This window comes from Schistocerca piceifrons, chromosome 8 (genome assembly GCF_021461385.2).
Source record: "Schistocerca piceifrons isolate TAMUIC-IGC-003096 chromosome 8, iqSchPice1.1, whole genome shotgun sequence".
Classification (NCBI taxonomy): domain Eukaryota; kingdom Metazoa; phylum Arthropoda; class Insecta; order Orthoptera; family Acrididae; genus Schistocerca; species Schistocerca piceifrons.
The window spans coordinates 157236188-157262238 of record NC_060145.1 but is presented as its reverse complement, the minus strand read 5'-3'; the positions used below and the strand labels follow the sequence as shown (position 1 = coordinate 157262238).

Here is a 26051-nt window from a genome sequence, read left to right as displayed (position 1 = left end):
TGACAGTTCCTGTCTCTCTGTATCCCATCCATGTCCGAACATCATCGCTTTGGTTGACACCGAGACGCCTGGACACTTCCCTTCTTGAGAGCCCTTCCTGGCACTATGCACCAATGCGTACGCGATCGAACCGCGGTATTGACCGTCTAGGCATGATTAAATTACAGACAACACGAGCCGTATACCTCCTTCTTGGTGGAATGACTGGAACTGTTCCTCCGCCTAATAGGCGCTACTCATGCACGGTTCTTTACATTTTGAACGGGTTTAGTGACATCCCTGAACAGTCAAACAGTCAAAGGGACTGTGTCTGTGATAAGAAGTCCACAGTCAAACTGTGCGCCCGGAACGATCGGCCGCTGTGCAACTTGTTGCTATTAGGAATGATGATGTAACTATCAAAAATTAAATTTCATTTACCGTATTTGCAATGTCCAATGCAGGACGCTATCTTACTAACTTTCATAAATGCTTCTCAGTATGCAGCTTACGATGTGCAATGCGAGTGTGCAAACAGAGTCATGAAAGTAAATGAAAATGGGGAACTAATCTTCAAGACCGATAAATGAAAAGAAAGGCTCCAAGTTTAACTGTGCTTCATTAAGCGATAGCAACAATACACCGGTTCATAAAGTTCTCACATCTAGGAATGTTAGCAAAATATTCCATAATAACAACTGCCTTCCTTGGCACTTGCTTCAACTGTAAGACAAGACCGTATGTTCTATTGTCTTCAGTTCGATCAACAGAGGCTGATGAGCGACCATATCCACTGCGTTTAAACTGGTTCAGTAACTGCTGAATTACCCTTATCACTAGGTCCAGGTTTACGGAATCGTCGATCAAATCTCGTGCGAATTTCGCCATGCGACAGCCTCTGCAATCTCCATGTCGCAATGGTTATCGTCTCCTGGAGAGTTAATATCACGCCTTTTCTGGTACTTTAGCAGCAGAACATAGGTTTAGCTGTGCCATGAACGCACGACCGCTACGGTCGCAGGTTCGAATCCTGCCTCGGGCATGGATGTGTGTGATGTCCTTAGGTTGGTTAGGTTTAAGTAGTTCTAAGTTCTAGGGGACTTATGACCACAGCAGTTGAGTCCCATAGTGCTCAGAGCCATTTGAACCATTTTTTGTGCCATGAAGCCAAGCCATCGTTTACAGCAACAACTACAACTTTTGCATCTACAATTCTCCTGTGATGCATCTTACCCGTACACCACCGTTTTCTACAAAATCGATACTTAGTTTCTGAATAGAGTGTATATTACCCGTCTTTTCATACCCCTTATATCTGTTTTCCAGAGAATTTCGAACATCTTGCACTATTTTTCATTGTCGAACGCTTTTTTCAGGTCGACAAACGCTATCAACGTGTCTTTATTGTTCTCGAGTCTTGCTTCCATTATGGAACGTCAGAACTGCTACTCTGGTACCTTTACATTTCCTATAGCCAACCTCATTGACATCTAAGCCAGCCGAAGTGGCCGTGCGGTTAAAGGCGCTGCAGTCTGGAACCGCAAGACCGCTACGGTCGCAGGTTCGAATCCTGCCTCGGGCATGGATGTGTGTGATGTCCTTAGGTTGGTTAGGTTTAAGTAGTTCTAAGTTCTAGGGGACTTATGACCACAGCAGTTGAGTCCCATAGTGCTCAGAGCCATTTGAACCATTTTTTGTGCCATGAAGCCAAGCCATCGTTTACAGCAACAACTACAACTTTTGCATCTACAATTCTCCTGTGATGCATCTTACCCGTACACCACCGTTTTCTACAAAATCGATACTTAGTTTCTGAATAGAGTGTATATTACCCGTCTTTTCATACCCCTTATATCTGTTTTCCAGAGAATTTCGAACATCTTGCACTATTTTTCATTGTCGAACGCTTTTTTCAGGTCGACAAACGCTATCAACGTGTCTTTATTGTTCTCGAGTCTTGCTTCCATTATGGAACGTCAGAACTGCTACTCTGGTACCTTTACATTTCCTATAGCCAACCTCATTGACATCTAAGCCAGCCGAAGTGGCCGTGCGGTTAAAGGCGCTGCAGTCTGGAACCGCAAGACCGCTACGGTCGCAGGTTCGAATCCTGCCTCGGGCATGGATGTGTGTGATGTCCTTAGGTTGGTTAGGTTTAAGTAGTTCTAAGTTCTAGGGGACTTATGACCACAGCAGTTGAGTCCCATAGTGCTCAGAGCCATTTGAACCATTTTTTGTGCCATGAAGCCAAGCCATCGTTTACAGCAACAACTACAACTTTTGCATCTACAATTCTCCTGTGATGCATCTTACCCGTACACCACCGTTTTCTACAAAATCGATACTTAGTTTCTGAATAGAGTGTATATTACCCGTCTTTTCATACCCCTTATATCTGTTTTCCAGAGAATTTCGAACATCTTGCACTATTTTTCATTGTCGAACGCTTTTTTCAGGTCGACAAACGCTATCAACGTGTCTTTATTGTTCTCGAGTCTTGCTTCCATTATGGAACGTCAGAACTGCTACTCTGGTACCTTTACATTTCCTATAGCCAACCTCATTGACATCTAAGCCAGCCGAAGTGGCCGTGCGGTTAAAGGCGCTGCAGTCTGGAACCGCAAGACCGCTACGGTCGCAGGTTCGAATCCTGCCTCGGGCATGGATGTGTGTGATGTCTTTAGGTTAGTTAGGTTTAAGTAGTTCTAAGTTCTAGGGGACTAATGACCTCAGCAGTTGAGTCCCATAGTGCTCAGAGCCATTTGAACCATTTTGACATCTAACAGATCATCAGTATTCTTTCACATTCTTTATAATAGCTTACCGAAATTAAGAACTGTCAAAATAAATATCAAGTATTTGTGTCAATCATTTTTGCAATTTATTACGCATCATGCGAAACAGAAACGCAGATGTAAAACACGCCCTCATAAGTATTTTCGCTGTCTTCGCTCCTGTGAAATGCTGAGCGCTTGACATGATACCGTCGGGTGTATGTTGCAGTTCACCAACCACATACCGAAGGGCTCCATGATTTGCCGAAAGGACAACCTGGCTCGGTACCTGCGCTGCATGAGGAAGGTTTACGGCCCCATCTACGATTTCAGGTGAGTACATAGCGCCGCACCTAGTGTCCGAGCTTGCACTAGCACCACAATGCCAATCAGCTGCCCTTCGCTCCTTCCTCCCGGAACAACCTGAGAATAGGGTGTGACACGACACTGTTTCTACGAGGTGCATTCAAGTTCTAAGGCCTCCGATTCTTTTTTCTCCGGACTAGAAAGAGATAGAAACATGCGCATTGTTTTAAAATGAGGCCGCATTCATTGTCAATACGACCCAGAGATGGCAGCACCATACGGAAGGTGGAATTTTACCGCCAGCGGCGAGAATGAGAACTGCTTTAAATACTTAAAATGGCGACGTTTTCCTTACTTGAACAGCATGCAATCATTCGTTTTCTGAATTTGCGTGGTGTGAAACCAATTGAAATTCATCGACAGTTGAAGGAGACATGTGGTGATGGAGTTATGGATGTGTCGAAAGTGCGTTCGTGGGTGCGACAGTTTAATGAGGGATGAACATCGTGTGACAATAAACCAAAACATCCTCGGGCTCGCACAAGCCGGTCTGACGACATGATCGAGAAAGTGGAGAGAATTTTTTTGGGGGATCGCCGAATGACTGTTGAACAGATCGCTTCCAGAGTTGGCATTTCTGTGGGTTCTGTGCACACAATCCTGCATGACGACCTGAAAATGCGAAAAGTGTCATCCAGGTGGGTGCCACGAATGCTGACGGACGACCACATGGCTGCCCGTGTGGCATGTTGCCAAGCAATGTTGACGCGCAATGACAGCATGAATGGGACTTTCTTTTCGTCTGTTGTGACAATGGATGAGACGTGGATGTCATTTTTCAATCCAGAAACAATCCGCCAGTCAGCTCAATGGAAGAACACAGATTCACCGCCAGCAAATAAATTTCGGGTAACCGCCAGTGCTGAAAAAATGATGATGTTCTGGGACAGCGAGAGCGTAATCCTTACCCATTGCGTTCCAAAGGGCACTACGGTAACAGGTACATCCTGCAAAAATGTTTGAAGAACAAATTCCTTCCTGCACTGCAACAAAAACGTCCGGGAAGGGCTGTGCGTGTGCTGTTTCACCAAGACAACGCACCCGAACATCGAGCTAACGTTACGCAACAGTTTCTTCGTGATAACAACTTTGAAGTGATCCGTCATGCTCCCTACTCACCTGACCTGGCTCCTAGTGACTTTGGCTTTTTCCAACAATGAAAGACACTCTACGTGGCCGCACATTCACCAGCCGTGCTGCTATTGCCTCAGCGATTTTCCAGTAGTCAAAACAGACTCCTAAAGAAGCCTTCGCAGCTGCCATGGAATCATGGCGTCAGCGTTGTGAAAAATGTGTACGTCTGCAGGGCGATTACGCCGAGAAGTAACGCCAGTTTCATCGATTTCGGGTGAGTAGTTAATTAGAAAAAAAATCGAAGGCCTTAGAACTTGAATGCACCTCGTACTAAGCGATATAGCACCCCGTCTCGGACGATCACAACCCCTCACGGTCATACCGACTAAAGACTTCTTTTCGTCATCAAGCTTACAGCACCTTCCCGGTCTTTCAATTAATTTCTCATTTGTTTCTGTTGCTGTTGCAACTTTTGTTGTAAGATGCGCTGTGACCCTCTTTCGACCTCATGGTAGTTATCAAGAATTTTTTTTCACAGGCATACAAAAATGTGTTTTGTTGAACACTGAGGTGATAAAAAGTCATGCGTTAGCGATATGCACATATACAGATGGCGGTAGTCTCGCGTACACAAGGTATAAATAGGAAGTTCATTGGCGAAGCTGTCATTTGTAATCATGTGATTCCTGTGAAAAGGTGTCCGACGTGATTATGGCCGCACGAGGGAATTAACGGATTTTTAAGGCAGAATGGTAGTTGGAGCTGGACGCATGGGACATTTCATTTCTGAAATCGTTAGGGAATTCAGTATTCCGTTATTCAGTGTCAAGAGTGTTCCAAGGATACCAAATTCGAGTCCTCTGATCCAACTGAATCGATCATTGACTAGCGATGGTTATGTTCGGCTACTTGGAGGCCATTTGCAGCCATTTTACGGTTGACAATAGGCCATGTCATTGGCCACAATTGTTCGCGATTGGTTTGAATAACATTATGGACAACTCGAGCGAATGATCTGGCCACCCAGATCGCCCAACATGAGTCGCACTTAACATTTTATGGAACGTAATGGAGAGGTGAGTTCGTGCACAACCTTGTCCACCGGAAACACTTACGCAGTTATGGACAGCTATAGACGCAGCAAGGCTCATTATTTCTGTATCGGACTTCCAACGACGTGGTGAGTCCATGCCACGTCGAACTACTGCACCGACACGATATTAGGAGATATCCCATGACTTCCTGGCAGATTAAAACTGTGTGCCGGACCGAGACTCGAACTCGGGACCTTTGCCTTTCGCGGGCAGTGGAAGGTAGGAGACGAGGTACTGGCAGAAGTAAAGCTGTGAGGACGGGGCGTGAGTCGTGCTTGGGTGGCTCAGTTGGTAGAGCACTTGCCCGCGAAAGGCAAAGGTCCCAAGTTCGAGTCTCGGTCCGGCACACAGTTTTAATCTGCCAGGAAGTTTCATATCAGCGCACACTCCGCTGTAGAGTGAAAATTTCATTCTATATCCCATGACTTTTATCACCTCAGTGTGTACTCCATTCAGCAATACGTGTGAGCCGCGCGGTCTCAGGCGTCTTGTCACGGCCCGGGCGGCTATCCCCGTCGGAGGTTCGAGTCCTGCCTCGGGCATGGGTGTGTGTGTTGTCCTTAGATTAAGTTAGATTAAAGAGTGCGTAAGCTTATGGACCGATGACCTCAGACGTTTCGTTCCATAAGACCTTATCACAAATTGCCAAAAAATTTCCAATACGTGTGAGTGCAATTATATGTTATTGTATTTTGCAATTCAGTCTGCAGTAAGGTGAGTCCATAGTACGTTTGGATTTGCCTCGTCATTATAATATGAGAACGTCTCATCAGAGAAAATGCTGGAAACCGTGATTTCGATGTGCCAATCAGTGAAGGAAATGCCACTGGAATCCATAATGACGGACGGCAACAGCTTCGTTACTAGTGAGTCTAGATATCGGCTGATACGGTGGCGTAGCATACATTTGGCGTAAACGGTCGGAAAACTGCGCAAGGAAGGCAACGTGGAGCCACCTCGCACTTATTTGCCACGAAAATCTTTAGCGTGACTGCAAAAAAAAAGCCAACGCTCCCAGTCTCTGCCTACCCTTCAGTGGTCAGGGGTTGCAATGAACCTTTGGCCCAGTCATAAGAAGGACAGCGACTTGGAACGTCAGCAGCTTACTTCAAAGTGGGAAGTCACACTGCCATCAGTGAGATGGAAACACTCAAAGTTGACATCCTTGGAATCAGTGAGATGTACTGACTCAATTCGGGAAAATGTAACGTTAATATTTATCAAGTATATTATGCAGGCTGTATTGATCCACACCATTTCATTGGATTATGGTTCTTAGTACACCCAGCTATCAACGCAACGGGCAAGAAATTTGTGCCGCGTCCGACAGAGTCGGTTCCTTACAATTCAGTGTAAAACGCGTTCCGCTTAACATTATGCAGATGTGTGCCCCAACTTGTGATGCATCATAGGATGATATCGAAACATTTTACAGCCAAGTCAAGACAGCCTGGTATTTAACCAAAACAACTGAGGCTACCATAGTAATGGGCGGGTTGAATGTCAAATTATGCTACGGTCGGTAAGCTGATATAGTAGACAGTTTCGATTTAGGGGTCGGCAGTGACTGAGATGATCGTGTGGTCCAACTATCCCATGGCTCTGAGCACTATGGGACTCAACTGCTGTGGTCGTAAGTCCCCTAGAACTTTGAACTACTTAAACCTAACTAACCTAAGGACATCACACACATCCATGCCCGAGGCAGGATTCGAACCTGCGACCGTAGCGGTCGTGCGGTTCCAGACTGTAGCGCCTTTAACCGCTCGGCCACTCCGGCCGGCTATCCCATGGCGAGGAGTTCATAATTGCAGACACTTATTTTCAGTTGTCTCAGCGTCGTCTCTACATTTGGCCCTCAAACAACGACAAAAATGTCAGAAATGAAATTGAGTACATTTTCATCAATATACAATTAATAAATTGGCTTTTTCTAGCCACAATAAATATGGAAACAGTACTGAGGAACGAAACACAAACGGCGTTGTCTACAGCAATAAATGCCACCTAGTAAAGCATAGATATAAATAATGTTGAAGACAAGTGGAGCAAAGTCAGATATATAGTGAATGAAGTGTGCCAAGAAAAACTAGAGACAGCAGGGTAAGAAAAGGAAGGCGCGGATGACAGACGAAATCCTACAACTGATCGATCACAGAAGATCCTTCGAAAGTAAAGACCCAGTAATGTACGGAGAAGTGCAGAAAGTAATATGGAATGAAATACATAATGTGAAACAACATTTTCCAAAGGCATGTAGCGAAATAGAAGAACTGAACGTAAGCATAACTCATTCAAAATGTAAAATAAAGTAAGGCTAGCAGTAGGGCTTTAGAACAGCAGGGGGAGCGCACTCCTCATAACCTCCTAACTCCCTGGTACTAGAGAGAAACTTTGTGAGTGGAAGAAATACAGTGTAAATCACTACAGGGACTACATAAATGTTGATCATGCTGTCTGGGAGGGCGACTGTGTGGATATCACAAGAACAGAAATAGAGCATCTCATAATAATGTCAAAAAGTGGGAAGGCTCAAGGTACTAATACACACTGAAGTACTAAAGCAGCCCAAGGTCGTAAGCATTCTTTTCTGGTTGGTAGAACTGTTCAGTAATACATATGGATATCTGTCATATAAAATGACTGGCTCAAATCAGTATTTGCACCACTTCCCAAAAAGACTAATGCAGAGCTCTGCAATGACTATAGAATGCTCCTGTTAATGACTTATCTCCTCAAATGATTCCTTAAAATACTGCACTTGAGAGTATACCGCAAATATAAGGAAAGCACTGGAGACTCGTGAGTTTGGATGCAGAAGTATTTTCGTGCCTCGGGAGGCGTTACTCAGTCTTCAAATATTGATTCCACAAAGCCGTGGAGCTTATGTCAATAATGTTTATGCTTATTTCATAGATTATGAGAAAATTTTTGACACCATTCACCATGACAAACTGTTGCATATCTTAGGTGAACCAGGACGGGATGATTGTGCGATCCAGTTGATGGAAATCTGTATTGGAGCCAAAGTGCTAGTGTGCGTGTCGATAAATAGCTGTCAGAAGAAGTATCGATTATGAAAGAAGTTCGTCAGTTCTGCATTCTCGGCCCATTACTTTTCAACATCTATTGTGAAAAGATTTTACGAGATGCTCCTGATGTAAGATATCAGAGTGGTGGTTAATGGAGTTATGGTAATTAACATCAGATATGCTGATGACACTGTCTTAATTGTAGTCATGCCTGAAGATCTTCGAGAAATACTAAACAACGTTACTAAAGAGAACAACGCCATGTAGTTGCTATTAAACGTCGGGAAGACAAAAGTAGAAGGTTTCCAGCAGCAACCGAGATCAAATTCAAGGCACTCTTGCACTCAGTAATGGTAAGACCGATACAGTTCCATCATATAAATATTTAAGGTGTCAAATCAACTACAACTGGGACTCTTGTTAAGAAATTCGCTTCAGAATTGAGCAAGCCAGAAGTTCTTCCCAGAAAATGAAGAAAGTTCTGATTAGTTGTGACGTAAATATCACACTTCGCACTCGACTACTTCAGTGCTATGTATTCAGTATTCTGCTCTACGGAGTTGAGCCATGGATATCTACCGCATTGTTAGGTAAGAAATTGTACCCATTTTCAATGTGGGCGTATCGAAAGATATTAAGGATACCATGGACAAATAAACTCATAAACGTGGAGAAGAAAACTCGAATATTTTAGCCACATGATGCGCAACAACAAATACAACCTGTTGCAGCTAACACTCCAAGGAAAGATTGATGGCAGACGTGGCCCAGGACGCAGAAGGTTATGCTGGCTAAAGAACTGAAGCCATTGGCTTGGTTTTAACACAGATTGGCTATGGCTCTTCAGAAAAAGCCATGGACAAGCAAGTGGTCGCCAATGTTCTTGGAGGGCGAGGCACTTAGAGAGGAAGAATCAGTTGCTGTCGCGTGTCTCTGCATGCGCACCTCCCGCACGCTCTGTCCTGAGCACCTTGTTGTGTCGTTACGTATCGGTGACTGAGAGGAGCAGACGTGTACAGTGACCAGTTGAATGCAACACAAAACGGTGCTCATGGTAAAAGAGCGCGTGTTCATTGTCCAGTGTTACGCGGAACACAGGAGTTTAATGCTGGAATTGTTTTGGGAAAAACTTTCAGGAAAGCCTGCAATTTAAAACTTAGTCGTAAAACGGCGGGAAACGGGCTCTGTAACGAATAAAAACCGAAACTATCGGAAATGAGTTCGAACACCAGCAAACATTACTCTAGTGAAAGAAAGCCCGGAACCAAATCCTGTGAAATCGCAACGCCGTTTACCTGTGCAAGTTGGAATTAAGAGACTGTCGTGTCGAGACGTTATCAAAAAGGACCTGCATCTGTACTCTTACGAATGTACTATTGTGTATGAGTTGAGTCATCAAGACGACCTTTAACGCGTTGCGTTCTGCCGGTGGTTAATGAATGAACTGGAATCAGGACTTTTAGATCCTCACTTTTTCATTTCTTCAGATGAGGCTTGGTTCAGCCTCTCAGGGTATGTGAACTCAAAGAACAAGCGCAATTACGCATTAGAAAATCCTCATCAATATTTTGAAGAGTCGTTGCATGATGTCAAGACTGGTGTTTGGTGCGCAATGTCTGCTCTTCGCATCGTAACACGTTTCTTTCACCAAACTCTTAATGCCAACCGGTACGTCCGGCAGCTGCTTAAACCAGGTATGGATCAGTTCACAGAAGATAAACGACTGTTTGGGTATTTTCAGCAATACGAATGAGTAGCACAGACCGCCTTGACACGAATACGTGAGGCTTTTGGTCACCAGAGGACAGTCAGCAGGGGCAGTGCAGTGTCGTGGCAACATCGACCGCCTGTTCATTTTATTAAATTTGTGTGAAATCTTGTGGGACTTAACTGCTAAGGTCATCAGTCCCTAAGCTTACACACTACTTAACCTAAATTATCCTAAGGACAAACACACACACCCATGCCCGAGGGAAGACTCGAACCTCCGCCGCCGCCTGTTCACTTTCCTTGTGATTTTTGCCTGTTGGGCAAATTCAGATCGTGCCGACAAGCTTGGACTAATTACAGCACGCACAGAGGCATTGAAACAAATCAACAAATCATTCTTTGCGTGCTCTATATTGAATGGAAGGCGTATAAGCCGTAATAACATACTATGGAAAGTACCCTCGTCTGTACACTTCACAGTGGTTGGTAGAGTATGTGTGTGTATATGTAGACGTAGAATTTTTATTTTGACGTTTTTGTGATATTCGATTTGTGTGATTTTAGCCCTTCTATACCTACATCAGCTAGTTCAGTTAATGTGTTATAAACATGATTTCCATGCGTGCAGAACCAGCAATCTATGAGGGTCCCCGAATTCTATTTTAATCCATTAAATAATACTGTAAGTTAGCCTTCAGTGTCATCTGAAGTTGTAAAGATCATAATTTGCTTCATAAGACACGTCGTAATTCTTTCGTAAGGTTTCGTTGATTGGTTGGTTGATTTGGGAGAGGGGACCAAACAGCGAGGTCATCGGTCGCATTGGATTAGGGAAGGATGGGAAAAGAAGTCGGACGTGCCCTTTCAGAGGAACCATCCCGGTATTTGCCTGAAGCGATTTAGGGAAGTAACGGAAAACCTAAATCAGGATGGCTGGACGCGGATTTGAACCGTCGTCCTCCCGAATGCGAGTCCAGTGTGCTAACCACTGCGACACCTCGTTCGGCAGCGCATAGTTCTCGACAAAATAATGACGTCATCATAGTAACACCACAAGCCACCAAAAGGAAGGAAACTGTCTCAGTTGAAAGTGGACGGTTGTGGGCGGTTCTTGCAGAGTTATTTTTTAGCGTGTCACCGCTGTTGGGAGGGATAGATTCAGGTGACAACGGCCATTTTCGATTATGATAAGTAGTATCCGTTTCCATTCGGAAATGACTTTTTTAAGAAAATTGTGCATTACACTGTATTCTATGAATATTTCGGCATAGTATACTGTGAAAAAATAGTAAAAAGACATTTTTCGCTAAAGATTTAATGGGAAAAGCGGTGGCACGATCGTGGGGGTTAGATTTTATTTCAGCCTGATTGTCCTCTGACGTATTTCAACATCACTAGGTGCAATAACGACAAAAAGCTTGTTCTTGTTTGATTTTTATTCTATAGGAGTGCTAGTAAAATGTTACACATTTTACAACTCATAATTTATGGCATGAGAATTTAATAATCATATACACTAATCAGCCGGAACATGATGACCTCCGACCTAATATCGATATAGGCCCATCCAGGCAATAGCAGTGTCACCTGGCGAGGAATGACAAACGGAGGGTGCATGCAGCCTCTGAATATTCTTGCCTTTTTTAGGTCCCTATCTCACAATGGCGCTTCAGACTCTCTTCTGAACTCCTCTTTCTGAATAAGCCAAATGAGCCCCTGGCAAGGCATCATAAATTTTTAAAGATCCTTAATGCTCTTCCCACAGTCTGGTTTTCCAGGCAGTACTCTCTGTATGTATATTAGCATCTGACAACTGAACGATCTACGTAGTGTAGCAGACACTGGCAAAACGGAATACTCTAACCTAAAAAACAATCTTATCTTGTGTAGGATTCGCACATAACAAAGCTAATGTGCATCAAAAGTTCCCATAAAAATGGACAAAAACCAGTGATAGAATGAGCACATAATCATGTCCATTCAAGGCTTAAGTTACGAAGTAAACACATAACTCGCACAATCGTATTAGTACAAATTTAACCCAAAATATATGTGCATACAGACGACAGTACTAATAGTGTTGATAGTACAACATCATATAGTCCATTCCAAATAACCCAAACAATTAAATTTAAGATAATTATGAGCAACTAACCTGGCGACGCCATGGAGCTTTCGTCTTGACAAAATTCAATTACATGTGCCGTGATCTGTTGGCACTGAGTGGCTGGATCATCAAGAGACCCACATAACGCAGAACGTGTACAATCGTTGCAGGCCGGTTTGGAAGCAAGGCAGAAAGATAGCAGATAACTTTCAGCATCATTTCAAACGTCAGATGACGCCGTGGACATCCAAGCCTGAACAAATGGAAGACCACAGATTCGTACATCCACGGGAATTGTGGTAATGAAAGATTGCTGAACAAGCGGAAAAATGCTCCTGTCGGAGCACAAAAAAGGCGAATATTCTCCTGTTTAAAAAGAGTGTCTGAAAAATGGGGTTATCAGCTGTCTCATTCTCTCTTCTTCAGCACCTTTAAAATCTTTCCCAAACATTCACACTGTTTTAAACATGCAGCTCATCTCTCTCTCTCTCCCACAAGCTCCCCAACTAACTCACTCACACCCACTAGTCCACCGCTATAAGTCTCTCATACCCATCCATTCCCGCTTGCCATTTTCTCACTCCATCATTCAGCCCAACTCGTCATTATCTCTTTGTGTCTCTGTGTCTCTGGCTTCCGTCTCACAGCCACAGTCTCCTTCGTTCCTCCCTACTACTACTGTCCCCTCTTGTTGTCACTGTCTCCCTCTTTCTATCTCTTACAGGGCCTGTCTCATTCATTCCTTCCCACCTTCCCACCTCTGCTGTCTCTTCTCACTGTCATTCTCTCTCTCTCTCTTTCACGTTGCCATTGTCGTAGTTTCTCTCATTATCACTGGATCTCATCCACTTCTACTTTCTCCTTGTCCCTTTTTTTTCCTCTCCGGTAGGTACTCACTGTATCACTGTTTTCCTAACACTGTTCTGTCACTATCAACTATGTTCCACTGCCGCTGTTTCCCTCTCGTTCTCTCTCACTGCCATTTTCTCCTTCGCTCTTTCTCTACCACAACCTCTGTCTGCCATCTTCCCTATCTTTCGTTATTTCTTATTTTTCCACCTTTTCCCACTACCTCCTTCTGCCTCAGTATAAAGAAGCACGAATATGTTTGCAAGCCAAAATTTTTGTGAAAGTTTTTAAAGGTGTTGGTGAAGGTAGAATGAGGCAGCTGGTACTCCAGTTTTCAGTAAGAGTCTTTTAAATATGAGCATATTTGCCTTTTTTGTGTACTGATAGGAGAATTTTTCCATTGATTCTCTTCTATTTCCTGCCACAGCGAGGCATGTCACCCATATGAAAAGAAATTTAGGGCCAGTGAAATTTTGATAACTTCGTTCTGTGAAACTGAAGTAAGGCAAAACCAGTGTTACATCTTAGACCGGATTTTACGTGCACAGTAATTTAGCAAGTGCTTCCGTATTACAGCACAGGATTCCCAGAACCGTACTGATGATAACGGAGTCACTATACAGCGTGTTTCCCCTTGCTACGTCACGTTGTAAACTACGTTTTCGCCTCACACCGAATTTTGCGTGCGTATTTTACGTGCACAAGTAGGGTAACTTTCAGCCTCTGTACTTCGGAAACGGAGAAAATATCGAGAAAATTTTCAAGGTTGTTCCAGATCGATATCTTTTTTGACTCGATTTTAGCACAAAAATGGTAAAAACGCTTTATTGGATTTCTCTAAGGAACCGCTCATGAGCTAAAAATTTTGAACCTCTTAGACTCGGAAACGGATAAAATTTTCAAGAAAATTTTCTAGACTATTCGAGATTGAGATGATAGGAACATATGGCAAAAATTTCAATCTTTTGCGCTGCGTAGCTGTCTTGGAATCCGCTAATCGGTTTTGATGCTAAAAATGGTCATTATTACTTTTTTGGGTTTTACTAAGGAATCACCCAAGAATTAAAACAAGATTTTTGAAAACGGGAAGATGTCACTTCTAGATATATGCTTAAAGAATATACCGTAAAAATTCGAGAAAATTGCTTCGGTTATCTATTTTTCGCCTCTCTCGGAAACAGATAAAGATATATAAAAAAAATTTCAAGGTTGTTCGACATATGGATGTTAGGAATAAATTCTACAAATTTCAGCCATTTGTCGTACATAGCAGTCCTGGACCCTGCGGCCCGGTTTTGGTGCGAAAAAGGGTGAAAAATGTTTGGGAGTTTTCTGAGGAACCACCACTGAAGTAATGGTTTCTCCGTAAGCTCACCATGCCCACCGTAGACCACAACAAATGGAAAAAGAAGCAACTGATTTGCTCCATTTGCCTAAGCAGGAGGAACTGTGGAGCATCATACTTTAACCTTGTACTGTAGGAAGTGACACTAAGACGATCCTTCTGATAAGAAAAAATTGTCCCTAGCCCAGGGGCTACTTAAAACACTCGACCCGACTTGTCTATCGCCAAAAGAACCCGAGCTCTGAGCCCCGGAAGAACCCGGTTTTTATGCGCGGCGCTTTGGAACATGTTAGGTAGCAAGTGTTGTCGCATGCGTACCGACAGGGTACTAGATTCAGACAATAAACAGAGGCAGATCTCAAGTTGTTACCAACAGAATAGCGGCCGAAAGCGCGGACGGCACAGCATGCATTGAGTGGAGAGAACGTCACGCTTTGGCGTCATTTATCTTTCGCGAATGGGACTTCAGTATGATGTTGGAGCCACAGGTGTTCCCAATTTGCATAGCTAACTGTCTGACGACAGCTCATTTCTGCCGGTCGCTCGCAAAACGACCAGCGGCATCCTCCGCTCCCCGTCCGTGACTGAAGCCATAGAAAGCAAACCCCCGCGCTTTGCACTCGCGTTATTCAACGAAACTACAAAGCTGCATCCATTGTGAGAGGCTTCTACTCCTTCGCTGAATTTTCGGAACGTAAAGAGACGTAGGTTATTTTACGGAACCTAGTAACATCGTCGAACTGGGAGCATCTGGCCACTACATGCAAGGGTCCTACTCTATGGCTTCCCTTAACATATTGCGGGAGATCGAAATAACAAGCTGCCATAACAGCTCCAGTCTTTGTTTAAAATACTTTAAGTCAAAGGTCTCCACAAATTAAATGTGCTTGCACTAATTATTTGAAGAGCTAGGGTGACGTACTCACTTACCATATATCACGAATTATCGCTTTCTACAGTTCGCTCGTTGTTCCTTATTTCTTCATCTGTAGCCATATTAATTTTCTCGGCCTCTGAAAGTGAACTAATCCTAAACACAACAATATTAAATTGTAACTCTCAGAAAGTTAAATAATCCTAAACACAAAAACATTAAATTTTAACCAGAAGTTTCTTTACAAAATTATTCTTACGATTATGTTATGATGTTAGCCAGTACTATGATAAATCATCCGATTCCGGTACAAAGTTCGGTAGTATTTTTAGGCTGACAATCAAGTCCACGGAGGATGGTTAGTTTTGTGACAAGTCGAGCAAAAGATTACCCCAGGTCGCTCGAGTTTACAGTGGACACAAGCTGGTGAACCAACAAGTTTACGCCTCTGCACGAGGTATTTACCTTATCTGCGATGGGTTGTCGTCTGCCCGGCTGCTCTCGCCCACTGAAATTCCTATAAAATCTAAATAGGCCTTTGCTGAATTTTCCAGCAGAAACTCTCCCTATGTCTCTCGATATGCGAGAAAACGTGAACCCATCCCTAGTTTCAGACTATGGCAACATAACACGCGCATGGATGGAGGAGCGTGCACATTATAATGCCCTCTCAGTTCTCGCAAGAACAATTAACTAACTGGCTGGTTCATTTCTCCACAGTTGGAGCTCAACGATGCTACAGCTTATTTCTAGCTGGAGGTCAGCCGATGTGAACGCAGTGTTCACACAAATTTCTCCTCTGCGTCGTACAGAATGTTATGCGCTCCGTTCTGCACTTGACACCAGTTCAGAGAAGAGTCCTCGAAAATTTCGCTCCCGTCTTTCTCGTAGCCGAACTCTCTCCCCACCTTGGTTCTTTCGTTCTCCACATCATGGCTCTTTTCGACCAATAGGACCGTTCTTCTTTTTTTGCGGAAATTCTCTGTACCAATCGTAAGGGTCCTACCAATGACCTGCGTCGAAATCTCGGCACTTTACTCCTTCCCAGTCGGACGTTTTGTGCCTGCTCCAGACGCCTAAAACGTTACGTGTTTCTATCGTGTGTGTACCATCTGCAATTCACGTAATAGAATACGTCGCTGGTTTTTTTTTTTTTTGTATGCCTTTATCGTTCCGAAACTCAGTTTTCTAAATCTTCTCTCGGTCCTACTACTGGTGGCCCCGTTACTCCCCCTGCAGTGTGTGTCGCCTGTCTGGTCACTTACCCGCCGCGAGATGCACCCCGTTAAGAGCTCTCTGCAGTGCATCCCGAGGTGCAGCATCTGCGTCTGCTCACGCTGGCTTCCACACAAAACGTTTCCTCTCGCTGCTTGTTTTACCTTCTGCTCATTGGCACGCATTATATAGGAGTCGTGTGTTAATACCGTCGATTAGGTGTCATCCCTTTTGCAGTACATTCTAAAAGGCAAATCTGCTCATTACCGCTGAAGTAAGTTACGCGTCATATTCACCTTCCCATTACGATGTATAAAACTCTTATATAAGGTGCGAAATTGGCCTTCATTTATTCTGCCACCTTACATATTATGCAGTTTCTATAACGTATATAACCGGAACATCCCATCTACATTTTATACGCAACAACTAATCTGCCTATGCATGTCAAACGTTTCTGTTTTCGTTGGAAAGAACAGTGACTGCACTTTGCCAAATGAAATGAAGGCTCTTTCACTGATGCCACATACATGAGGAGACTGGTAAACCCCTTACTCTCTATGATTTTGAATTACATGGCATTAAGAACGGTCACCAGCCTATCAGGACATACGCTGCTTTGAACTACACAATATTCGTACACCTCTCTATCCAGGTAGCTCAACACAATACACACAAAATGCGGCCTCGAGCTATCTTGTTGAAAGATAACGCCAGGGAGACCTTGCAAATAGGGGACAGCTACCGGCTTTAACGCATCAGAAACGTAGCTGCTGCTGTTCAGATAATCGGCTCAGTGAGCTAGAGGTGATCTTGTCGTGTATGCAATGGTAGCCCATACCGTCATGCGATGTACTGGGCTCGTATGACCACCACGAACGCGGCATCGCAGTGTCCGTCCTTTCTACTTGTATCCTCTACACACAGATAGGTTAATCATGACGCTGTACGGCGAGCTTAAATTGTCTAAAGAAAATTCATGTTGCCACTCCTTTGTTCATGAGCGCACCACTGCGGTTCTCCCTTTTCAGCTGCCGCGTCAAGTGAAGACGCAAGATTGGCCGCATGCTAACAGCCCACAGTGTACCAGCGCCGTCGTGCTGGCTGTATGGCTACCTGTCTTGCTGCAAACAGGTCTTCCCATGACTCAAGCTATATGACAATTGACGATATTGTGCGATCCTGCACAGCCAAGCTAATAACATATCTGTCCTCTCGGACGCTAAGCGGGTGGGCCCATTGTGTTCCTGCATAGTTTTAAGTATGGCTTTACTGAACCCACCGATACAGTAGTCATATGAGAGTCATGATGTCCAGACCAACGTGAGCAGCTATATAAAGGAACAATTACACTACTGGCCATTAAAATTGCTACACCACGAAGATGACGTGCTACAGACGCGAAATTTAACCGACAGCAAGAAGATGCTGTGATATGCAAATGATTAGCTTTTCAGAGCATGCACACAAGGGTGGCGCCGGTGGCGACACCTACAAGGTGCTGGCATGAGGAAAGTTCCGATTTCTCATACACAAACAGCAGTTGACCGGCGTTGCCTGGTGAAACGTTGTTGTGATGCCTCGTGTAAGGAGGAGAAATGCGTACCATCACGTTTCGGACTTTGATAAAGGTCGGATTGTAGCGTATCGCGACTGCGGTTTATCGTATCGCGACATTGCTGCTCGCGTTGATCGAGATCCAATGACTGTTAACAGAATATGGAATCGGTGGGTTCAGGAGGGTAATACGGAACGCCGTACTGGATCCCAACGGCCTCGTATCACTAGCAGTCGAGATGACAGGCATCTTATCTGCATTGCTGTAACGGATCGTGCAGCCACGTCTCGATCTCTGAGTCAACAGATGGGGACGTTTGCAAGACAACAGCCATCTGCACGAACAGTTCGACGACGTTTGCAGCAGTATGGACTATCAGCTCGGAGACCATGGTAACCTTGACGCTTCATCACAGACAGGAACGCCTGCGATGGTGTACTCAACGACGATCTTGGGTGCACGAATGGCAAAACGTCATTTTTTCAGATGAATCCAGGTTCTGTTTACAACACCCTGATGGTCGCATCCGTGTTTGGCGACATCGCGGTGAACGCACATTGGAAGCGTGTATTCGTCAGCGCCATACTGGCTTATCACCCTGCGTGATGGTATGGGGTGCCATTGGTTACACGTCTCGGTCACCTCTTGTTCGCATTGACGGCACTTTGAACAGTGGACATTACATTTCAGATGTGTTACGACCCGTGGCTCTACCCTTCATTCGATCCCTGCGAAACCCTACATTTCAGTAGGATAATGCACGACCGCATGTTGCAGGTCCTGGACGGACCTTTCTGCTGCTCTGGCCAGCACGTTCTCCAGATCTCTCACCAATTGAAAACGTCTGGTCCATGGCGGCCGAGCAACTGGCTCGTCACAATACGCGTCACTACTCTTGATGAACTGTGGTATCGTGTTGAAGCTGCATGAGCAGCTGTACCTGTACACGCCATCCAAGCTCTGTTTGACTCAATGACCAGGCGTATCGAGGCCGTTATTACGGCCAGAGGTGGTTTTTCTGGATACAGATTTCTCAGGATCCATGCACCCAAATTGCGTGAAAATGTAATCACATGTCAGTTCTGTAATAATATATTTTTCCAATGAATATCCGTTTATCATCTGCATTTCTTCTTGGTATAGCACTTTTAATGGCCATTAGGGTATCTGCAGTCTGGACATGTCACGTTACTGCTATTGTAAAATTTCGGCACGCGCAGGTAGTCGTCTCTCCTTCTTGCGCGAATCATGTCACTGTCTTCTCACAAACAAGCAACACTCGAATGTGATTTCTATATGACATATCTGCTGCGTAATCTTTCTTTATATATACCGAGCGAGGTGGAGCAGTGGTTAGCACACTGGTCTCGCATTCGGGAGGACGACGTTTAAAACCCGCGTCCGGCCATCCTGATTTAGGTTTTCCCTGATTTCTCTAAATCGCTTCAGGCGAATTCCGGGATGTTTCCTGTGAAAGGGCACGGCCGACTTCCTTCCCCATCCTTTCCTAACGCCATGGGAATGACGGTCTCGCTGTTTGGTCCTCTCCCCTAAATCAGTCAACCAACAAACCAAAAGAAAGTAGATGACGTCACTGTTACGTACTATGAGTAGTTGTGCTGACGTGCTAATCATTTGCTTATGCTAGCAGGTGCTATATTTTAAGCTAATTTGGCATTTGTTACGTTCCAACTTCAAGGCTTTGGAATTATAATGGACAGCGGTGTGTTCTAAGTCTCATAATGCTGTTAAAGTGTTTAAGTTCGGCACTGTGCCTGGAAATTCGGAGTCCCCACTGATGATGCATCCAATGACGCTATTAGTGGTGGATGACACGGCGGTCGGTCGGCACCGATGGCCCGGACACGATCTATGGCACAAGTGATTCGAAATACTTCTGTCTTTGTGAAAACTTGTGCCTAACTTGCCGTTCACATAATCACAGGTGTGGTTTCCCACTCAGAGTGGCAAGTACTGTGTCACTACGGCTTACAGCTTCCCGCCTCGTTTACAGCTTCCTGGCTCACTGACTTTCATTAACGGTTACTCCGTCTAAGTCGATGGTTCCCATCCAGGTAATAAGTACCGACTGAGAGGTAAAATGAATTTTTCTTAGGGATAAAAACATAATGTTTCGATTGTATTACAGGCACAAAGCTAAATTATTTTGAAAATATTTTTACTATTATCACTATTTCATAAGTTACCAGTAATTGCAGTGTTTTGAATACCATCGTTAACGTTTGACGCATTGTGGTAGGGCTGTTCGTCTCCGTGGCGTAGCGGTAACGTTATCGCCTACCACGCAGGGGGCCGGGTTCGATTCCCGGCAGGGGACTGGGTGTTGTGTGTCCTTCGTCATCATTTTCATCATTATTGACTCGCAAGTCGCCGACGTGGCGTCACCTAAAAAGGACTTGCAATACGGCGGCCGAACAACCCCGAGGGGGTCTCCTGGCCAGCAATGCCATACGACCATTTCATTTGTGGTAGGGCTAACATTTGGTGAAACAAATGTATGAATATCTTCTTCCTCACATAGTCCATAGTTTGTGCTTTATACCATGCATCTACAATAGTAAAATTGAGACGTACACATCACATATGCTTAAATGTCTCACGAAAATGCCTTGTCTGAGTTGTAAGTAGTTCCCACGAAGGGCTAGAAATTGTTTCATTACTCGATTTTCGACAAATAAACGAACCATGAGGGGCGTTCAGTAAATTGTGCAACATTTATTTTTTGAAACCAGATTGATTTTATTCAGGATTCCAATACACCACATTATTCCCCACTCTTTTGGCTACAAAACCCTATCTTTCAACATAATCTATGTTCAATACGACGGCCTTGTGCCACCTTACTTTGGGGAGGGGGGAGGGGTGGGGTTGTATGCAAGACATTATGGCTTTTGTCGAACTCACAACACCATCACCTTACTGTTCTCAATTGGAGACAGTTTTCCCCATATGTGCCACTCTGCTAGTTGACGTCGGAACCAACGTCTTTCTACATCAATAATCTCCCCATCAACCATGTACTGCTTCCCGCATAGTGCATCCTTCATTGGACCAAACAGATGGAATTTGGAAAGTGCGAGATCCGGGCTATATAGTGGATGAGGAAGAACAGTCCAGTAAAATTTTGTGAGCTCCTCTCGGACGCACAGACTTGTACGAGGCCTTACATTGACTTGGAGAAGTTCGCTTGCAGTTTTTTGGTGACGAACACGCTGAAGTCGTTTCTTTAATTTCTGAGGCTGTGTGCGGCCGGCCAACGTATGGGAGTGAGAGGTGGCATGAGCCCCCTCTCATATTTGAAGGGCTCGGAGAGATATAGTCATAAGCCACAACTTTCACGAAATTGAGTTTTTCATGTTGCGGCATTCTTAACAATGTCCTCTTCACAATGTGTTGAAAAAGTTCCATGTTACTGCAACAGATGGCAGGCTATGATGGAGTGCAGTTCTATGCTGTCCCATTTGGTGGTAGTTTCAGAAGATACATAGTCACAAGCCACAGCAAAATGGCAGGTGGGTCAGGGACGTCTGAAGCGTCTTCGGGTCTTCAACGCATATTTGACACAAACAGTAGTGGAAGTGACGAGCTTGACCCTTTGGCTCCTGACAGTGATGAATCTTGTCATTCATCGACCAGCAGTTCCAGCTCAGATGATGTTTCGGTAAGTATATAAAATGGATTATTTCTGGTGATTAATTTCCTGTGGCTTGTGACTTTGTTTCTCTCAACATTGCCAACGCATTTGACAGCCGTCCTATGTGTTAATGATGAAACTTGATGGGCACATTTATATTACTACTTAATGGTGCAATAATGTAGTTTCAAAGGTAAAAGATGTGTAAAAAATATTTTCTCATTAATGTGGTTTTAGCGAAATTTTATGTTTTGTGTGGCTTATGACTATATCTCACGGAAATTCTTAGACTATTTTGCTCTTCATATTATAGCTTGAAATAAATAGAATAAATGAAGAATCACCGGAAAAACCAAAGCCTTCACGGAAAAGAAAGCGAAATATTGATCAGTGGAAGAAAAATAAAGCAAAACGTCGACGAAGTGCTGGTCAGCAGTATAAGTCTTTAAAAACCCACAAGACTGTTCAGGCTGCTACTATAGGAAGTCCCTGTACTTGTTTAAATAAATGCTTCACAAAACTGCTTGGAGAGGAAGAAAACATTTTTCATTCATTTTGGGACACAGGAAACTTTAATGCCCAGAATACTTACTAGATGAGCTGTATGAAAATGGAACCGAAAAACCGGAGGTTTGTTCACTATTTAAATAAAAATGGTTTAATATTTTGTATATTTATTTCATTTTGTTACATTTGTCATAATTTCTTTCAAAGCTATCCAAAAAAGACTTCCAAGAAAATATCATCCAGGGATGTTACATTTTCTTATAATGTGAGGGTATGCGGAATACAAGTAATGATCTGCAAGGAAGCTTTCCTAAGGATTTGTGGCTTACAGATACAGGCACGAAGAGTGAGGAATTTGCAACATCAAATGAAGCAGGGATTTGCAGTGCCAAAAGAAGATGGAAGAGGTTTGTATGTTACTCTGTGCTATAAGTTAGGGATGTACTCAAACTGAGTACTATACAAATATTTCTATTAGTCAGAGGATATAAGCTCATCCTTTTTTTTCTTTCAGGAAAACATGGAAACTACCCACATAAATTTCAAGACGAAGCTGTACAAAGTGTTAGAGAATTTCTCAATGCCATACCGAAATATAACAGCCATTACAGTAGGCAACAGAACCTCAATGGAGTGTATTTGGATTGTGATCTCACAACTGCTTCCTCATTTCTAGATAAATACTCAGAATACTGCAAGGGACAGCAGGTTACTGCAGTATCTGAAAGTAAATTCAGAGAAATTTTCGTATCTGAATTTAACATAGGCTTCAAACTACCAAAAAGTGACACCTGTTCAAAATGTGATGGATTTCTAATTGCAATAAATAACCCAGAATTATGTGCAGAAGAAGTCACAGAAAAGAAACAACAGTATGAACTGCATCTCAAAAAGGCTGACAGAGGACAAAATATGATTGCGTCTTTAACTGCTCTGGCTAAAGTAAATTCGAAAGAGCATCATGTGATAGCAATGGATATGCAGCAAACGTTCCCCACACCTAAACTAACAGTTGGTCCAGCATTTTACAAGAGGAAAATATGGACATACAACTATGGTATCCATGACTGTGGATAACATAAGGGTTATATGTTTCTGTGGAGCGAGAAAGATGGAGGACGGGGTTCAGATGAGGTTGGGAGCTGCTTATTGAAGTACTTGGAGATTAAAAATCCCCAGACAAAACATCTCCACATAATCACAGACAACTGCAAGGGTCAGGCAAAGAACTGGACTATTATTGCTTTGGAAAGGTCCCTTGTTGCTCTCAAAAGATTTGATTCTGTCCAGCATTACTTCCCTGTGGTAGGTCACATCATGCTACCTTGCGATCGTGATTTTGGTCGCATTGAACGGTATGCAAGAAACAGAATGGGCAGAAGTAATAAAATCTGCGAGTCCGAAACATTTCATTGTAACTAAAATGGAAAGAAAAGACTTCAGAAGTTTTGAAAGCCTGAAGACATTGATCTCAAAACGTACAAAATCCACATCTGTAGATCCCCACCCATTTCAGTGAAGCTACTCAATTTAAGTTAGAGTCTGAAGATCCTTTCAAGCTAAGTGTAAAGCATTCTTATTCAGACATAGGAGCTTTTATGTCTGTGGATATTCGTGTCAAAAAGAAAGGAAGGCTAGTTGAACCAAATCCATATCAGCTGCCAATAAAGTACAGAAAGCTACTACCAATTAACCAGAAAAAAATTGATGATGTACTGTCTCTTATGCCATACATTCCTGCAGCAAATCAAGATTTCTTTCGGTCATGTACTGGAAATAACGTGTTCAATGAGGAGGTAGAGGAACTTCCTTGATGTAACTGTATCAATGAAAAAGTAATTTATACATCTCAGATACCTGATATGTATGTATTAATGTGTAAAAATTATATATTCTGCTTGCTGTGTAAGAGTAGTTAAAACAAATCCTTACAAATTCATACTTTATGTTTTAAACAATTTTTTGGGAGATATAGTCATAAGCCACCATTGCCTTCATCTTAATTAGAATCATTCTAAAATTAATATTTTATAGCATGCAGAAAGTTGACTATTTAACAACATGCTTTGCAAGTATTAAGCAAGTGTTTGCAGTAGAAATAAAGTTTATATTTTCTATTAAACATTTTCAGACCTCCATGGAACTTTAAACTTGCTGTACCTCAAAACTAGTTCGATGTGGCTTATGACTATATCTCTCCAACCCCTTCATTTCTATCTTACGATTTTCCTCTCTAATTGCATGCAGTGAAAAGTCGCTATTCCTTCACACGCGGACTTCCCACACAGCGTCTCTCGTCACCCGGGTGGTCCGGTGACAGGCGGGCTCTCCTGATCTGGAAAGGGTTAAGCCGACGGGTGTGAGGAAGTCGAGTGAATGCTTTGCAGACGCCGACATTGTCAAAAGACACGCCCGGAGGGGTCTGAAGTAGCGGCTGGGCTAGAGGTTCCGTTACTTCACAGAAACTTAGCGAAAACACTTTCTGGCGGGCTACCAGCGAGGCGTGGGAATGACTTGTGTACCCATGCAGTTGTGGCGGGAAAATTCCCGCGCTTTCTGCAAAATAGTAACTGTGATTGGCTTGCTCAGGGCATAGCTCCGTGACGTAGCAAAATCAGCGCAGAAATTGGCGCCAAGAATCTCCATTGGTGGAATGGTAGTGCTCTGGCAATAGAGTGGAATTTTCCGCCGGTTTTCGAGTTGCTGATTGGAACGTTTAACCACGGCCACTGCCGTGGGGGCGGGAATGTTGTGTGTTCGGCCTGTACGGGTGCTCTAGGTAGTCGGCTCTCGCCTTTCGGTCGAGGACGTAGAAGCAACCAGCCATCGCCTCCGGTACGCCAAATCGTGTTCTTGCAGTTAGGAAGACAGATTGGTAAGGTATGTCCACAGCACCGGCAGACAGGGATTTTCCTAGGTGATAATCAGAGCTCAGCAGAGCACGCCTGTTGGTCTTTTTCTAACTTTGTTCTGTCTTGGGTAGCAGCAATTAATGTTGGGTTGGCTATGTGTTTTCTCTTAAGATTTGAGTTGCAAGGAATTGGCTCCACATACCACTTCGTCATAATCCTCACAATCTAGTTTAGGGACAACTTCACATTCACAGCGTTTGTTTGAGTATCTAATTTGAGCCAATTTGATGTATTGTAAATGTTTGATGTGTTTTTGTTTATTATTTTGTGTTTAGTCTTAATAAATCATATTGTTATTTTGGACAGAACTTTCATTCTGTTAGTCGGTAGAGCAACCCTATCATTCCTCACTATGTTAATGAAACCTTCGTTTATTTAACTTATTTATCAAATTAACTTATTGCAGGTGCCAAACTCTCTTCTACTCCACTGGCAGGGTTGATTAGAGTCTGTTCGCGTATTTCTTTTTAATCCTTGTGCAACAGCAAAAGTCGGAGTTAGAATAGGGGGGCTTACAGCAACATTTACATATGTAGATTCTAGAAGAATTTAGTGTTAAATACACTGCTAGCCCCGGCACCTCGCAGGAGTTTGGACAGGTTTGCGCGACGTTGTTGCCATGATGACAGTTGCATCGCCCAACGACTCACTGTGCTTTTGTTTACTGCCATGTCTCTGTAGACATTTTACAAGTGCCATTTTGATGGCTTGAATAGCGCCACAACCTGTCAGAACTTCATGAAATTACAGGGGCTGAAGGTGAATATTCCATGATACCCCATAATAAACTCCGCAGTTTTTCAACCGAAATTGGCCGAGGAAAGAAACATATTGCATTACTTATTGAACGCCCCTCATAATTGACAGAACGACATGAGAGTAATAATAACAATAATAATAATAATTATTATTGTTACTATTATTATTATAGTAGCAGTAATCAAAATGAAGCACTGAAGTCTTCCAATTTCTGCCAATTCAGAAGTAAGAGGTCCAGCAA

The 26051-nt window shown here is 43.5% G+C and overlaps 1 protein-coding gene across 1 annotated transcript in view; it reads left to right on the top strand.

The window, feature by feature from the left end:
- The window catches only part of LOC124712153 (probable tubulin polyglutamylase TTLL2), a 416983-nt gene that overhangs the window by 222193 nt on the left and 168739 nt on the right, over positions 1–26051 (top strand). Inside the window, exon 4 of the mRNA XM_047242449.1 lies at positions 2983–3086. Coding sequence (XP_047098405.1) covers positions 2983–3086 — 104 coding nt within the window. The remainder of the gene's footprint in view (positions 1–2982; positions 3087–26051) is intronic.